This window comes from Temnothorax curvispinosus, unplaced genomic scaffold (assembly GCF_003070985.1).
Source record: "Temnothorax curvispinosus isolate PA1 unplaced genomic scaffold, ASM307098v1 QBEX01004860.1, whole genome shotgun sequence".
Classification (NCBI taxonomy): Eukaryota; Metazoa; Arthropoda; class Insecta; order Hymenoptera; family Formicidae; genus Temnothorax; species Temnothorax curvispinosus.
In genome coordinates, this window is record NW_020214640.1 from 700,203 (window position 1) to 717,590 (window position 17,388).

Genomic DNA, 17,388 nt, shown 5'->3' on the forward strand with positions numbered 1-17,388 from the left:
TAAAAAAGTAATAGTAATTATTAAGAGATAAATTAACCAAATTGTGCAAATTATTTTTTTACTTTTGAACACTTTATGCTCTTTCTCTCTTGTAGGTGTGCATATATGGAGATTTCTAATAACTGAAAAATGTATAAATGTACTCTTTTCCTATTTTTCTACACATAGTTTGTAAAACATTTATAAGTAATTTACAAATTTTATTTCAAGCGTGATAATTATAAGATGATAAGAAGTTAATAACAATTCATCTGTCGCCAAGTTATTTTACTGTAATCAATCAAAACTTGAACATAATTCGGTCAAGTCATACATAGTGTTTATTAATTTTTAAATATTTGAGACATTTTTATATTACTTCACATTCTGATCTAATCAGTCGCCTTTGATCATATTAACTCTACGTATGTACTTTCCAGTCTTTAAATAATCTATTTATAAAATCACGTATAAACCTCTTTGATTTAAAATTTTTTAATATTTATGGTCCATGAATAAAAACAAATGCATTTTTAGTAATTAATTTATACTCTACAAGCAAAATGTCAGCAAATGGCGGCAAATTAGTAGCAAAATTGATCACATAGTCTGGCTGCAAAACCGATATTATTTGTGTCCTCATTAAGCATGCATTTGCAAGCACAAGTCTGCTGATATAACATCTGATATAACTTTTCAGCTGAACTCTTTGCGCTAATTCTAATCCGTCTTTTTTCTGCAATGTCTAAGGCTGATATTCATATAAATGATAGTGCCAAACGTAGTCCCAAAGAGACCCCAATGTCTTTCGAGGATTAATATATAAAATAATCAATAATCTCTACTCAAGTCTCTACTCAATTCCTTCATCGTTGCATAAAATATTATAATAGGTCGTAATAATCCACACGTTAATACGCTATACAAATAACTTTGACAGCGGTGCTCAACGTCGCTTCACGGTCACTTTCCGAAACTCTGGGAGTATTAATAAAATCCTTAAAATAGATTAATTTTTAGTTAATTTTCTTTCAATATTTATACAAGCTATTCTTACATTTGACGATGTACTGCCACAATCCATATTTTCTTCTTCTCTTTTTTCCCCATACGCGTCTAGAAAATCGATAACATTGGACTACATAACACATCTGATTTGCTCGATTTTTCTTTAGTAAATTGTAAAGCCTTGTCCCCGATGCTAAAAATTACTCCGAGATCTTGGATAGAGAAAGAATTAATCAATCGCATTGGTCAATTGTCGAATTGTTTAAATATAATTGGTCAATTTTTTCTCCGTCCGAGAACTCTGAGAAATTTCTAGTATCGTGGACGCTTAAGACTGGAACGCAATACAAAGGCAATAGGAACAGGGTATAGAAATCAGAAATCATGTATAAATGCAGAATAAATAGTGGCACAGGCAATAGACACAGTTTCCGTCACGTTTGAAATTCTGTGCCTATTGCATGTTGCCAACCAATCATAGCATTTAAATTGTTTAGGTTGTAATTAATAAATTTTTTATTATTCCTTGTTCCAATTACCTGTACCTTTGTATTCTGGCCCTTATAAGAAACACTTCGAACACTATTTATTTTTAATGTTGTAGATACTCCCAGAGTTTCAAAGTGACCATTGCGCTGTCCGAGCTACTTGCATACAGATTTCGCCTAAACAAAAATAATCTTATTAAACAACATGAAAGAAGAGTCGACATTTTGGTCCAACAGGTATGTGTGTGTATATATATATATCTTTTTATTATAATTATCGTCATGCCATATACTTAGAAACTGATTAATATATTTATTTTTATAAAAATAATGCTGGGTATTTATTTAGAATACGGACCTGACAATGCAGCAATTTCTCTTATATTAACAATTATAAATTTAATTTTATATTAACAATTATATATTTAATTTCATTATTAGCATAACCTCAGATACTATCATTTCGCATTGTCGTCTCTTTAAACGCCGTTCAAACTCATTAACCCACCCTACCCTACCAAAAATTGGCATTTCCGATGAACGCCGATAAAGTTCAATTAATTTAAACTTTCATTAAAAAATTAGTGGAATACAAAATCGAAGTCATTAATCGAACTTTAAACTTTTAACCACGCTGGAGGAAACAGGCATAAATAGATTGAAAACAAATACCTGAATATATAATGTAGTTACATAACCTGAATATAATATTCTGGTCTTCCATCAATTGATCTTCACAAAATTCTTCAATCGAAAAGCATGTTCAAGATCTTGTCGTATCGGTTAGAGGTTAATACGTTTAAAATAGTAGGCCTGTTCGTAGTCGCAACCATCAGCAGCCACGGACTTATAGCAGAACAGAGCACTAACAGAAAAGAGATACGGTGAAAGTTAGCCAATCAGAGAGCTTTCCAGCAAGAGACAAGTCGACGCAAAACGTCGTTTTATCTTTCTTTTTTGCCAATGAGCAAAGGCAATCGTGGACACACATGGGAATTGAGAATTGAGAATTGAGAATTGAGAATTGGGAATTGGGAATTGGGAATTGGGAATTGGGAATTGAGAATTGGGAATTGGGAATTGGGAATTGGGAATTGGGAATTGGGAATTGGGAATTGCGAATTGCGAATTGAGAATTGAGAATTGAGAATTGGGAATTGGGAATTGGGAATTGAGAATTGAGAATTGAGAATTGAGAATTGAGAATTAAGAATTGAGAATTTTGAATTTTGAATTGAGAATTGAGAATTGAGAATTGACGTAAACACTTTATTCCAGCATGGTTGTGGATACAGACCTCGAACCTCGAATTAAAGTCTGACTATAACGGCCCGGACACACACTTTTTTGTAACAGTAACAGTAGGATTTCGACCAATCGTGTTACTCGATTCGGGAACGTACGGCCGTACGTTTTCGAATCGAGCAACGCGATTGGTCGAAATCCTACTGTTACTGTTACGAAAAAGTGTGTGTGGCCAGCTTAAGGCCGAGTTTCCACTGAGCGCGTCACGCGCGCGTCATCACAAGTTAACCAATCAACACATCCCATTTTATTACATTACTTGTGACAGGATCAAAATGGGATGTTTTGATTGGTTAACTCGGATGACGCGACGCGTGACGCGCTCATAGGATAGCCGATAGCGCATCTCTTGCGGAACGGGTGAACGATGGTATAGGCCTTATTATCTTCCGCAGTGTTCCGCAGAGAGCTGGCGAGTCTTCGTTGGTGTATTATCGATGGACGATGACGGCGACGATTGACAGCGGTGCCAGCGGTGGTTTTCAGTTTTCAGGTTCAGTCGCCGCCATCGTCGCGCCAATCACGGTGAGGACACTGAGGACATTGTTTTGGTGTCTGCCGTGTCTGGTTGTCGCGGTGCGAGGTGCGACGTGTTGTGACAGACGTGATCGTCGCGGCTCCGTAGAGCATCGTCGTCGTCGTCGTTATCGTCGCCGCAACAGAGATACACGGGCGTGCAACAATGGCGACAATGGGCAAGGGATTTCGCGTCTACGAGAAGCTAGACTCACCCAAGCCGCACTCGGTCATCCTCGAGCAGCGGGGTCGCAAGGAGACGCTGCTCTTCGAATCTCAAGCAATCGCGGTCCTTTGTAAGTAACAAGCTGCTATTAGCCACTATTAGCGGAAACGACGTCGGCGAGGCGCCGACCCTGTGTTCGCTCCACCTGCCTGCATCTTCCTACGCCTCCCACTGTGGCAGTCCCACATTTGAAATCGGGTAGATTCGGTAGCGTTTCGCTCGCGAAGAGAGAATCGTAAGTAAGACGTCGCAAGGGCAATCGAGCTAACGTTGTGACAGCCGCGCGCTGTCACGGTGATGCGAACCGGAGCTCGGGGAGCTCCGCCGTTCCACTCCATAATATTTTGATCCCGCATCACGATTGTGGATTTTGAATTGTGCGCTAGCGTCATTACTTTACATTTCAAAGACTTTTTTTTTATATATTTGTATAATTTGTTGAAGAGCCTGTTCCACGTTTTTATTTTCAACCGCCTTTTACAAAGCGCGATAACAGTCGCATGCAACAACAGTATTTAATAAAAGTATTGTCCACTTGACAACCGAGGACTCTCATGGATGTGTGTCGACTTGCAGCCGCTGAGGAATACGAATTCCTAAAGCCGAAGTATACCAAACTGCTGGATGCGTACGGATGCCTAGGTGTTCTGCAGCTGAATGCAGGCGAGAACACTCTGCTGTACCTTGTTCTGGTTACCGGATGCTTTTCTGTTGGAAAGATCGGCGACGCTGAGGTCTTCCGAATAACACAGTCGAGTTTCTTGCCTCTGTTCTACAGCCAAGGGACGGAAGATCGGGTGTCCGAGGTCAGGAAGGTCCTGAACTCCGGAACGTTTTATTTCTCTTGGTCTGCCGGACAGGAGTCGCTCGATATCACCCTAAGCGCTCAGAGAAGATGCAAATCGACGACTACGGATAATAGGTTCTTCTGGTCAGTACAATATGGTCTTAACAAGAGTTACAAGGTGCTCTTTTACATCGGGTTTTTATAATGGAAAGTTTTCAAGATTTAAATGCAAATTATGTATCACTGTTTGTGTGATACAGACAAAAATGATATCTAATCTCGTGATTTATTGCGATTAGGAATCGGATGTTACACATTCATCTATTAAGATATGGAGTGGACACGAGTCAATGGTTATTAAAAGCAATGTGCGGCAGCGTAGAGATTAGAACTGTCTATGTTGGACACAGACAAGCTCGAGCAGTGCTTATGTCGAGATTAAGTTGCGAACGTGCTGGCACTAGGTAAGATCATTTTTCTCTATTTCATGGAAAAATACACAATGATACATCTGATACATATTCATAGACATGTTTCCTCGTTCATGATATCAGAAATTATCAGTACTTGATAAAAAGTACAACTCGTGCAATAAACGTATGACTAATCCATATTGCGTTGTGATATAAAACAAATCTGTCGGAACATATGGCCTGATTAAAATACAGTATATCATTGGACTTCTGTTATAAACGTATTAAAATGACCTTTTGTCTAGATTCAATGTTAGAGGAACCAATGATGACGGACACGTGGCGAATTTCGTGGAAACAGAACAGGTGATCTACATAGACAACGAAGTGACGTCCTACGTTCAGACGAGGGGTTCGGTACCGCTGTTTTGGGAGCAACCCGGTATACAAGTTGGTTCCCACAAAGTGAAGATTTCACGCGGCTTCGAGACGTCTGCGCCCGCCTTTAACAGGCATTTGGATATGATCAAGAAGCGATACGGCCAACAAATCATCGTCAACCTTCTTGGCTCTAGTCTGATCGGCAGCAAAGAAGGGGAAGCGATGTTGAGTCAACTGTTTCAAACTCATCATAATATGTCGGAACACAAGGATGTGCCGCACATCCTGTTCGATTATCATCAAGAGTGTCGCGGTGGAAACATGAAAAATCTGTCGAAGCTGAAAGCAAAGGTCGAAAAGTACCTGGAGTCGTTCTCGCTATTCTACGCGGCCGGCAATACCGTGATTCTTGAGCAGAACGGCACCATCAGGACAAACTGTTTGGATTGTTTGGACCGAACCAACTGCGTACAAACGTTCTTCGCGCTCGAGATGCTGGGCAAACAAATGGGTCTGTTAAAGCTGATGGAGAAGCAGCAAATGGTCTCGAGATTTGAGGAAGTGTTTCGTCAGATGTGGATCAACAACGGCAACGAGGTCAGCAAGATATACGCGGGGACTGGCGCCATCCAGGGCAGTTCTAAGCTGATGGACGGCGCGAGATCGGCAGCTAGAACGATACAGAATAATTTACTGGACTCCAACAAGCAGGAGGCGATCGATATCCTATTGTTGGGCTCAACATTAAATACAGAATTAGCTGACAGAGCACGTTTATTGTTGCCAACCAACATGTTACACGCTGCTCCGAATCTCTTGCGGGAGATGTGCAAGCGTTATAACGAATACGTGGATACGATGAATCTCAGGGTGAGCATCGGTACTTACAACGTTAATGGAGGCAAGCATTTTAGAAGCGTAGTTTATAAGGATGTATCCCTATCAGACTGGTTGTTTGATGGACCAAACAAATCTTCGTGTAAGTATCCTCCTGATTAGGTCATTATATAGCGTACAAAAGAAAAGAAAATTTTATAATAATTTTATATACATATCGTGACAGATATTTATTTTTATAATACAATCTTTGTAATATCTCTTTTCAGCCTTGGTATCCCTACAGCAGCATGACAATGTTCCTGTAGATATATTCGCGATAGGATTCGAGGAGATCGTCGACTTAAACGCCAGTAATATCATGGCCGCCAGCTCGGACAACGCCAAGGCTTGGGCCGAAGAGCTGCAGAAGGTGTTGTGCAAGGATACGGAATACGTCCTCGTGACATATCAGCAGCTGGTCGGTGTCTGTCTATATCTGTTTATACGACCCGTGCACGCGCCGTATCTGCGAGACGTGGCGGTGGACTGCGTGAAAACGGGATTGGGAGGCGCCACCGGGAACAAAGGCGCCGCGGCGATCAGATGCGTATTGTACTCCACGTCCTTCTGCTTCGTGTGCGCGCACTTCGCCGCCGGTCAGTCCCAGGTGAACGAACGTAACGCCGACTATGCCGAGATCACGAGGAAGATAACGTTTCCTATGGGTAGAACCCTGAACACTCATGATTACGTGTTTTGGTGCGGTGACTTCAACTACAGAGTCGATATGGATAAGGATGACATGAAGGAATTGATCAAGCAAAACGAATTTGACCAGATACTGCAATACGATCAATTGAGGGTACTGTGTCATATTATTGATTAGAAATTCTATATTTCCTATGTTTACTAAAGAATCATATAGAGGAAAAATGAACAAATTTTTTTATCGTAATATTGAAAGGTTTAGTTGCTAACAATACTTCATGCGTCTTTTAATTTTAAGGTTCAACAAGAACAGGGCAACGTCTTTAAGAACTTCCAGGAAGGACCCATTACTTTCGCTCCTACATATAAATATGATCTGTTCTCGGAAGATTACGACACCAGCGAAAAGTGTCGTGCGCCCGCATGGACGGACAGAGTTCTGTGGAAGCGCAGAAAGCAAATACCTGATATTGGTTGGTTTTTTTTCTATTACATGGATATTTATATGGAGTATATGTATAAATATAAATTGTATTTCTGTATCAATTTAAAATGTATATTTTAGACTCACCCACAGATTGGAATCCAGGAAAGCTCGTTTATTACGGCCGGGCGGAATTGAAGCAGAGCGATCATCGACCGGTACTCGCGACGATTGACATAGACGTACACTGTGTCGATCCCGAGAAGCGCGAGCGCGTGTTCAAGGAAGTGATACAGGATCTGGGTCCACCTGACGGCACGATAATAGTCAAGGCGGTGGAGGACGTCGAAGATATGGACAGCGTATTCGATAATAATCTCATGTTCGCGCTGATACAGGATCTATCCCACATCGGCGAAGCGATTTTGGTACGTTACGTCGGCGAGACTATCTGGGTGACATTCAGGGATGGGCAGTGCGCCCTGGCCGCGGCGAAGAAGGGCATGACGCAGGTGTGCGGCCAGACGTTGAAACTGTCGCTGAAATCGCCTGACTGGGTAGAGTTGATCGAGAAGGAGATCGAGATCTGCAGCAACACCACGGTGGCTCAGTTCACGGCGGATTCGCCATTGCGAAGTCCCATGCAACGATTGGAACAGTTGGAGATCGCCGAGCGGCCGTCGCCCAGCAGAGGCAGCCCGAACGGCGTGATTCCACCCCCGAGACCGGCCCCACCAGGCCGACCTTCTCAGCCACCAAAGAGTCCCGCTCACGAGCGAAAGCAGGTACCGCGAGCTGGTGTCTTCAGCGTGATCCCCAACCAGTTTTCGCGTCCGGAGACGCCCCCGGTTGCGGATGCAGTAGAAGAGGATGATCGGCAAGACGAGAGACTGTCGCCGGACTCGGCCATCTACGAGGAGATACCTGACGGATCGCCCAGCTATCCTGTACCAAATCGACCGCCGCCGCCGTTACCGCGTATGGACGGTGCTCAGGAACCATCGAGCAGACCACCGCCCAACTCGGTACCTCCTCCGTTGCCGCATAGACAAGCCCCGCCGCCTCCGCAGCACCCACCGCCGAGCCTACCCCCGACAAACGTTCCACCACCCGTTCCGGCGAGAACCACCGGCGGGCCGCCCATTCCGGCCAGGAATCCTCACTAAGAAAGGGACGCAAAATAGATAGGACGCATAAATGGGACGTATATCCTGTTAGGCCAGACTTCCGGTACGTTTAGCATTAATCTTAGTACGTGTAATTATTTATGAGATTAAACGGACGAAGCGACAGTAGTCGACGAGTCTTCACTTCCAAACTGAGTTCCAGGTCTGCGTAGAATAGTTAGGATTCTCGATTTCCCGATCTGTGATTACTCTGAGAGTGATCGGTAGTCATCACGAGTCGGAGATAATCGCAAATTATTTTCGATCTCCGATCGCGCGAGCGTAATTAATTGTAGATTTATACTCGTAGATAGTTCTTGAGCTTATCGGACACCATATTTTGTGTTTCCATGTTGGTGATGATATAATCATGTTGATATCTGTTCTTGCGATGTCGCGCGGGAAATTGTTTTCGCTCCGAATGTTTAAAATGGCGCAAATGGCTATATTGTTTCGAAAATCCAATTTATAAATTGTTGGTGTGTGACACAGATTTAAAATGTATATTCAGAACCCGTTGAAATCGTTGTAAAATTGGATATATCATGGACACGTGTTAATGTAATCATCAGAGTTTAAACGGCGAAATACTTGCGGTAATAATGTTATAGTTGTCACTGCTTATATATTGTATATTAATAACTTAAGATGTAACTCTCAATGTTAGAATCACTTCTTGAGGTTTAGGAATCTTCACGGTATCTTCGTAGAGCGTAAAACTACCAAAAATACAAATACGATAAGACTCCGAGAAGCGAACTTAATTTTACAACCAATCGTGTGTATAGCATGACGCGGCGGAAGGAAAAGGGTAGACTCAAACACAACAGTATTCTCACGGATGCAAAATAAGATATTTCTTATAATTGCCCTGAATTTCCCCCTTGCACGCGGTGCCGAAGGCGGCTAATTCAGTTAATTTAAGGTCATCCTATAATTATGTTACGTTTTACTCTCTCTCTCCCTCTCTCTCCCCCTCTCCCTCCCTCCCTCCCCCTCTCTCTCTCTCTCTCTCTCTCTCTCTCTCTCTCTTATTTTAAAAGTTCCTATATTTTACATTCCATCAAAATTTCTAGAACGTCCGTCCCAATGGGTCCAACGCCCACCTGTATTTATTTCCTAAGTCTTCTTTATTTTTATTCTCCCGGGGTCACAGTACCACGTTTCCTATTGTGCGTGATACGGATGGTCTGTGATTTCGACCGTCACGTTATTTACGGAATGAACAACGAATGTGAATGGAAAATAAAGTTGTCATTGGCACACAAGCGTCATAATTCACAAGAAAATATGTATGATATGGCAGAGTCAAAATGTTAATTTATAGGTGTTTTCCAGCAAGATATCAGATTGCTCGTTACATTGTAAAAATCTAAATACAAGCATATAGAATGATCTCAATGTTACGAACATTTCAAGAAATTTTATGTTTAACATCATAGACGTATATAATAGACTGAGCATTTATATACGTTTATGACTTAACATGCGATAACTGTGCTCGGTTTCAATATAAATCTACAATTTGAAATTTTTCTTTAAATTTCCTCAAATTTTCTTTTTCGTTTCTTACTAAAAAATAAAAATACTCAAGATAAAATAATGTTTGTACTAACAAGTGTTTTATTATACTGCGGTTTTTATTAACACATAAATGACCAATAAGAGTAAAGATCTGTAAGCTGTGGCGATATTTTCAGAAACTAAGCCAACTGCCAACTTTCAACAAATACCGCACATGACGCAATGCGATGTGCTGCCCTTGCTGGGAAATACCCATTATAAATTGTACATATTCCTGTTTAATTTTCATCACTTCCAGCTCACTACTTATGTAAAGGTGGCTCTAATCGCGGGGAAGTGGACGTATACATACGTGTAAATTAATATAAAGATGGTGTAGTAAGTGTAAGAAGAAATTGTTTCCGACGCTTATATTACATATACAGTACGGGTTTTGTCTCCTGCACCTCGGTAACGCGTACTTTTTCACGCTTGAGTGCGTAGTTTATGCGTTTGATCAATTAGATCGATCCTTACCTGTACAAGATGTAAAACATTGGACATGTATATATATATTATGTATTGAGTGGTCTAATAAAGAGATCAGTCGGGGAACGGAGAAAGCGACGGCTCTTAAAAAAGAAGAGATTTCATTTATTGATCTAAACTGTATAAAGAGATTTGATTTCGACTTGCTTGTTTACTAATACTAACGTCATTACGTCCGTTTGGTGAATCGAAGATTGAAAACGACACCCCTCGGTTTCATCACTTATTAATACGTATATATAAAAAAAGAGAAGCTTGTACAAAAAATTTTCTTTCGAATTGCTCAATATATATTGTAAAAAAAAAGAAGCACAGAGAGCTATGTCTAATGTCCGTCAAGATGTTGAATTTCTATTTGTCGTTATAATGCAAGATATGAGCAGAGACGTGTTCTTCACTTAATACGTAATCACTTTTAGCGTAATAAATTATATACAAGGATATCACTAAATTAATAGCTATCTAGTTCTTGGTTAGTATAGTTAAATACATTTAGCAAAAACAAAGCAACATTTCTGATCTTAATCGGGAGTAAGTGAACAATATGTTTTATATATTTAACATTATCGCCTCGAATTCTTTTTCCTTTTTTCTTTACGCACTATCCGGAAATATTGCTTTCATCTCATAGAAAAAAAAAATAGTAAAAAATTTATTAACCTAAAGAAAGATAAACAAGGAATTGAAATCTCTTTAGAAGTGATTACTTAAATCAATATGTTAATTGATTTCCAAAAGTAATTACTACACATTCATAAACAGTGCACAAAAAAAGTATTCTTGACGACAACGCAAAATGCCTCGGCTTGATATATGACTCCCGAATATTTTGAATACTTTGTTCGTAATTTGAGAATACTTCGTTGTCTAATCGCCGAACGTAAAATCAATAAGTTAAGGAATAACATTCGTGCTAGAAATCCAGAAAAATTTACGCAGAATTTTTTTTACAAAGGACATTTGATTAAAGATTATAGAATCGAGTAAAGAGTTACAATATATCGTGATAAAATATTCCAAGAGCCTAATGTGTGTGCATGTGTTTGTGTGTGTGTGTGTGTGTATGTGAATAAAATCCTCGCATAATTAATATGTATTCGTGTTTACGGATACGTCTTTCTTACAACTTTCGATCAGTCTCTTCGTCATTCTCCCGAATTCATAAAGATCAACGAGTCGTCAACGTGTTAAGATATATCCTTTCTTGTTCGATAATTTGCTGATCGAGTATTGGAATGTTTAACTCAGTAATCCGCAATTACTCAAGTTGTTCTTAATTATTACGTCAGTCACGGCGTCGAACACAAACTGTATATTGGACGTGTCTGTGGCGCACGTGAAGTGCGTGTAAATCTGCTTCTGATCCTTCCTCTTGTTCAGATTCTCGAATTTCATCTGGATGTAAGAGGCGCACTCCTCATAAGTGTTGGCACCCTTGTACTCCGGGAAGCAGATGGTGAGCGGGCTCCTGGTGATCTTCTCCTCGAACAGGTCTTTTTTATTCAGGAACAGTATGATCGACGTTTCGACGAACCACTTGCTGTTGCAAATCGAGTCGAACAGCTTCATTGACTCTATCATCCGATTCATCTCCTCGTCCTCCGCCAATACCAGGTCGTAGCCACTCAGAGCGACGCAGAAGATGATCGCGGTGACGCCCTCGAAACAGTGTATCCACTTCTTTCTCTCAGACCGTTGGCCTCCAACATCGAACATTCTGCACACAAGAAATAATATAATATACTTTATCTTGAACTTTTTAGTTATATAATAAAATATTTTTGTATATAAAACCATTGCATCCTAACGACATGTGCTTGATTTAAATAGACAATAATCTTACGTGTATATATTAAAATAAATCTTTTGTAAAAATTTTTTTATATATTTAGCATATTTTAGCATATTTAGGAATAATTTGTTCAATATCAATTTGATCAAAATGAATTAAATATCTTTCACCAATGGTATGTATGTAAGATACGTAGCGTACTTGAAGTGCAGGCCCTTGAAAGAAAAATGAGTCTCCACGATTCCGGTGGTTTTGACGCGCGTTCGCAGAACATCCTGCTGCGTCGGGATGTAATTGTGTTGCGTTATGCGGTCAAGTGCGTTAAGGTAGTATGCTGCCGAGTCGTTGAGCTGGTATTCCCTACTACGCGCGAAACAGAGCTGCAGTCCCGGGTCCTGCCATAATCGCTTCATTAATAGCACTAGTTCCCCGGTCAGCTCGCCCTCCTCCGCCGCCGATGCTAGGGTGAAAAATTGTCGTGCCATATCCTACAACGCAAAACAAGGCCGATTAATCAACATGCCAGTGGAGCACGAGAAAGTTAGCGAAGTGCAGTTAATAATACATATATTAGATTGACGCAAGAGATTTGTCGTTTATCTCAAACTTGGTATAATAAAGCTACTCTTTCTGATAAGTTACTTTTTTTTAAATAAAATTAGAAAGCTATTTTCTAGACGAGAAAAGTGTTGAAGATAACGACGACTATACTTTAATAAAAAGAAGAAAAAACAATAACTCGAACTGTCGCATTTTTTCAATTTTTCTTGAGGACGACGAAATTTTCGAGCCAGCAGAAAGATGCAAAGGACTTACCGCTTTACTAGGTTCGGCAAAATCGATTCTAAGGTCTCCCATGGCTCTGATTATCGTCATTAGACTTTGTATCGTATTGCTGTATACCACTGGGGTGTATTGCTCGCATTCCTCTTTACTGTAGCCGGTCTCGTGAATAATTTTCATTTGCTTCACTATCGTGGACTTGCCGGATTCCCCAGCACCTTGAATTTTAGTCACGCATGTATATGTAATACGTATATATATAATAATGAGAACTTAATAAATACATTAAATGATAATCATATGTATAATTATGCTGAATACGTTATATTAAATTATTATATCGAATAATATTAAATATAAGTGCAGTATCGTGAGCGTCATTCAGTCATTCGATGGAAAAATTTGCGAGTCTTCCTTGACACAATAATTAAAATCGCCGACATGCCGTGCATTGTGCCGCCACAATTCATTTAACGAACGGCTCGCAGGCTATTTTCGAATCAATGCGACTCTATGCAAAATACGCTCGCACTTGAAACTTCGCCAGATATACGCAACAAACGAATCCAATTAACTGATTAATCATCGGCGCTTTCGCCGATGAGTTTCGTCTGATTGACGATCGGTCCCGCCAATCGTCGCGGAGACCGTTTTCCCCCCTCCCAGGAAGAACAAATATTTTTTATTGCCTCAAGCGAGACGAAGATAATTCCGCGCGATCTAGGAGAGACGTAATCTCGTGATTCACACGGCCGATGATTCAAGTTTCCCGTAACGCCGCACGCGTTACTACGTCCGTGTTTGCGCGATTTCGGTCATAAATTTTGAAATTTTTCACACGCGTCTAATTCGGAACAATACCAGGTCTTTAATATTAGTATTGTATTAATATTATACTAACATTTGGCGAATCCAAACAATAAGTTCAATAATTACATACATCTTATCTGTAACATATTAAATATGTAGAGGGAAACATTTACTAAAATTTAAATTCAAAGAAACGAGTTTGCAGAAATGAGTCACGGCTGATTCACTCTTTTAGCGTGCATTTTCGAATTCTAATTTTAACCCGAATAAGTCGAATTTCTTTAGATCCATTCAATCAGGTATACGTGCTCGATTTCTAATCTTTCAATATATGACACGATTGCTTGATTTCTAATCCTTCAATGTGTCTTAAAGCAGGATATGCAAGTGCGTACAATCGACCGCGAATTCTATTGTCAAAAGGACGTTCCCATCCCGCGGGAAACACGTGTAATTTCTTATTTTAGGTTTTTCGGCGCGGATGGGACGAGCGAGCGAGCAGCAGGATTAAAACGTAAGTACAGGCGTATCGCAATTTCGTGTCCTACGCCTCTACCGTAGAAGGAACGTGAAACGTGACACGCACACGTCGCGGGAAGCGTTTCGCGAGAAAGAGGGACGCCTTGCGCGAGGTTCGCGCGATCGAGAGCGCTTTAACCGAGAGGCGCCCGCGCCGTGTCGCGCGAGAACGGCAGGAGAGGCGCCTGGGATTAGACGGCAACGTCAACCGTCGCGCTTCAGCTCTTTCTCTTTGCCCCTGGCCCCAAAAGCTGCGTTGCCTCGCTCGATTCGTAGGACCTAGGACCGCGTAGGACTTCACAGGGAGACGGGGAAGGAAATTCGCTGAGGAAGTTCGGAGCTCGGCTTCCCATCTCCAAGCAGGATTCGCGCGTTGACCCTTGGGCGAGGTGAAGCATACTCCGTGGAAGCATACTCTGGAAGGAGAAAAGAGGAAAGTCTCACGAGGCATGAAAGGAACTGAAGGCGAGCGGAACTACGCGGCATCGAAATGTAATCTCACGCGGATACTCCTCTTGATTGCGACCGGCTGATAATGGATTGATATGGGGATACGTCTGATGTCATATATATCTTTTGAGATATAATATCTCATGTTATGACTACTTTCTTGGGAACGCTAGGTGGAAAAGAATATATTGGCGGTGAATCGGGATCAAACGCTAGATAGGATCTAATAATTGTCTTCCTAACAGCGTTTCTAACAGCGAGATTCACGCTGGTGATTCACGGGGAAAGGAAGGGAAGGCGCGCGGAAACTACGGCCAGCCAGAAACAGGCGTGATTCCGCAAGATCGTCGGCTATAACGCGGCGCCTTCGGGAGCGTTCGGCGGGTGCGTGGTGTGTCCGATATACGCGATACGAGACGAGACAAGACGACGTACCGAGGAGAAAGAAAGAGGAAGGGAGGGAGGGAAGGAGAATGAAAGAGAAGGAGATCGGCGTATGTACTGTACAGGCGCGCCGTCGCGAGCAGGGGATGCAAATCTACCGAGTCGTCTCCCGAGAACCGGAACCTTCCGGAAACCGGGACCGGGGAACGACGATCGGTGGAAGCGCAGCGCGCCCGGAAGCACCTCGTCCCGATTGTTCGGTGTTCCGCGCGCACGTTAGTCGCACCGGGGATGGTTGGTTACACGGAGAAATTCGGGAATATCAGGGATACCGGGTTATCGTTAATGTAATACGCGAGGCGGGTATTTACCGAGCAGCAGGAGCTTGACCTCGCTGGCGGCGCGCTCGCCATCAGCGCGGAGGTCCTTGTCGATCTTCTTGGACCGCTCGGCGGCCTCCTTCTCGCCGGTGGTGCTCACGGCGCAGCCCATCCCCGCGCCCTCGCCGGTGAACGGTCTCCTCTCAGCCTCGCGTCGTCGTGACGGCGATGACGACGACGACGACGACGATACAGACGATTAACGATGCCGATCCCGCTTGACCGAGCTAATCCTGTCTCGAGCGCACCGATCCAGCAACACCATGCGCCCCACGTTAACACCGTGTACCACACCGCACTGTTCCAACGACCGCTACCAACACACCGCCGTCGCGACTCCTGACACTTGTTGCACGGACGACGTCGTGTGGGAACCGCCCGCACGCGGTCGCGCTCGCATACACGGACGCGAGCGCCCGAGCGATCTCGGATCACTCACTCGCGCGCGCGACGCACACACACATACGCGCGCACTACTCACTCACAATCAGTATCAGTACTCTCTCTCTCTCACAGGCGCACGACGTACGCACGCGCGCGCGCGCGCGCGCGTGCTCTCGGTCGCGCACACGCAGCTGCGCGACCGCGTTCTCGCGGCGTCGGCGGCGTCGCGTTCCCAGCGCGCCGCGCCGGCACTCGACTCGCGACGCTTCCTCGTCGCGAACGGACCGGGACCGAGAACGAAAACGGGCCGACTCGACGACGACGGGTAGGTGGAACTGGTGGAAGAGGTTCGAGAAACAACCCGGACGGAACGTTCCGTTCTGCGCTTCGATAACGGAACACGGTAGCGCGCACTCGAACCTCAAACGGCGACACAGTGGCACAGTAGTCCGAGTCGACGTTCGACGCGAATGAGAGATGCGAGTCGCGACCGATGCGTTCGAGACCGCGCCCGCGATTCGCCGTTCGTCGCCTCGTCACGCCGGCGCCGACCGCCCGGCCAATCGCAGCTCGCGATGCCGCCTAGCCGCCTGGGCCAGTGCGCCGCGGCTGCGAACTGCGCGACATCTTTTCTCTAACGCGCGCAAGCGCGGAAGTTCGAATTGCTTTTAAATTATGAATTATGATTCGAAATTTGAAAATGACATTTTTTACGGCACTCGTCGCAAGGTCCTTTCACGTTCGGATTTATAAATGGCTGGCTAAAAGTAAAGCGTGAAAATTCTGGAGAGCGGATCATTCATCTTGCTTGATCATTCTCAGGTAGCAGAGTGACGTCAAATAATAACGTCTTAATGATGTTTCTAACGTTAATGATACATCATTTAAAACGCCATCCTGCTACCTGGAATGTTTCGTTTCAATCGAAGGCGAATTCAAATGCGAAGAATCCGATGGGACCCTCGCTGGAGTTGTTCCGTCTTATTTATTTATTTTTTAGAGAGAGGGAGAGAGAGATTACTTTTCACCCCTATGATTCGTCTCTTTCTTTTTATTAGTTTGGAATTGGAAACATGAAAATGTATCTATTTTACTTTAAGCGCAAGAAGCGTAAAGAAACGTGGAAGAAGCGGACCATAAAGGTTGTCCTACTTGCGTGTTAAATAAACTGCAAATAAATACAAATACAAATTTTCTCTTCCATCTGCGTTTTACAGTTATGAAAAGTGGCAAAGTTTGTATTTTATCTACTTCGGCTCTAACGTTTCCGACTCCCGTGAGATACTATTGACGTTTAATCGTGGCGACTGAAATAATATCGCTTCGTCCATTTCCCTCGAGGCGATCGAATGCAACGCAGAATTAACGTAACGAAAATCATAAACGTATCGCGAGTAACGCAAAAGCGAGTGTTAAATAAAAGTGAAATTTGCCAAACTTATCCCTCATTCTTTTTATTCTCCTCTGGCAATGTCTTACAATATGTAATATATATATCTAAAGACGCGCGCTGGATGACGAATTTTGCTATACTTTTGCTATAATATTCTGCAACAGCAATGGAATATGCCGAATCTAATGATTTGATGAGGAGGTTTTCGTTGTTTAAATTTA

General features: G+C 42.7%; 3 protein-coding genes across 4 annotated transcripts in view; 1 reads left to right on the forward strand and 2 right to left on the reverse strand.

The window, feature by feature from the left end:
• The window catches only part of LOC112454173, an 11,036-nt gene extending 8,741 nt beyond the window's left edge, over positions 1 to 2,295 (reverse strand). For both annotated transcript variants that reach the window (XR_003040700.1, XR_003040699.1), the window contains exon 1: positions 2,148 to 2,295. The gene's annotated coding sequence lies outside the window, so the exon portion shown is untranslated. The remainder of the gene's footprint in view (positions 1 to 2,147) is intronic.
• Positions 2,296 to 3,231: 936 nt separating this feature from the next.
• LOC112454171 (synaptojanin-1) lies at positions 3,232 to 10,414 on the forward strand. Its single transcript, XM_025015409.1, has 7 exons — positions 3,232 to 3,592; positions 4,099 to 4,453; positions 4,609 to 4,773; positions 5,028 to 6,082; positions 6,210 to 6,784; positions 6,929 to 7,103; positions 7,196 to 10,414. Exons 1-7 carry the CDS (start codon positions 3,463 to 3,465, stop codon positions 8,218 to 8,220), a joined length of 3,480 nt encoding a protein of 1,159 aa, XP_024871177.1. The 5' UTR covers positions 3,232 to 3,462; the 3' UTR covers positions 8,221 to 10,414.
• On the reverse strand, positions 10,357 to 15,502 carry LOC112454172 (guanine nucleotide-binding protein G(i) subunit alpha). The gene is made up of 4 exons (XM_025015410.1): positions 15,382 to 15,502; positions 12,881 to 13,065; positions 12,266 to 12,552; positions 10,357 to 11,989 (listed from the first exon to the last, which is right to left on the reverse strand). The coding sequence occupies exons 1-4, from the start codon at positions 15,500 to 15,502 to the stop codon at positions 11,512 to 11,514; spliced, it is 1,071 nt and encodes a 356-aa protein (XP_024871178.1). The 3' UTR covers positions 10,357 to 11,511.
• Positions 15,503 to 17,388: the final 1,886 nt, after the last annotated feature.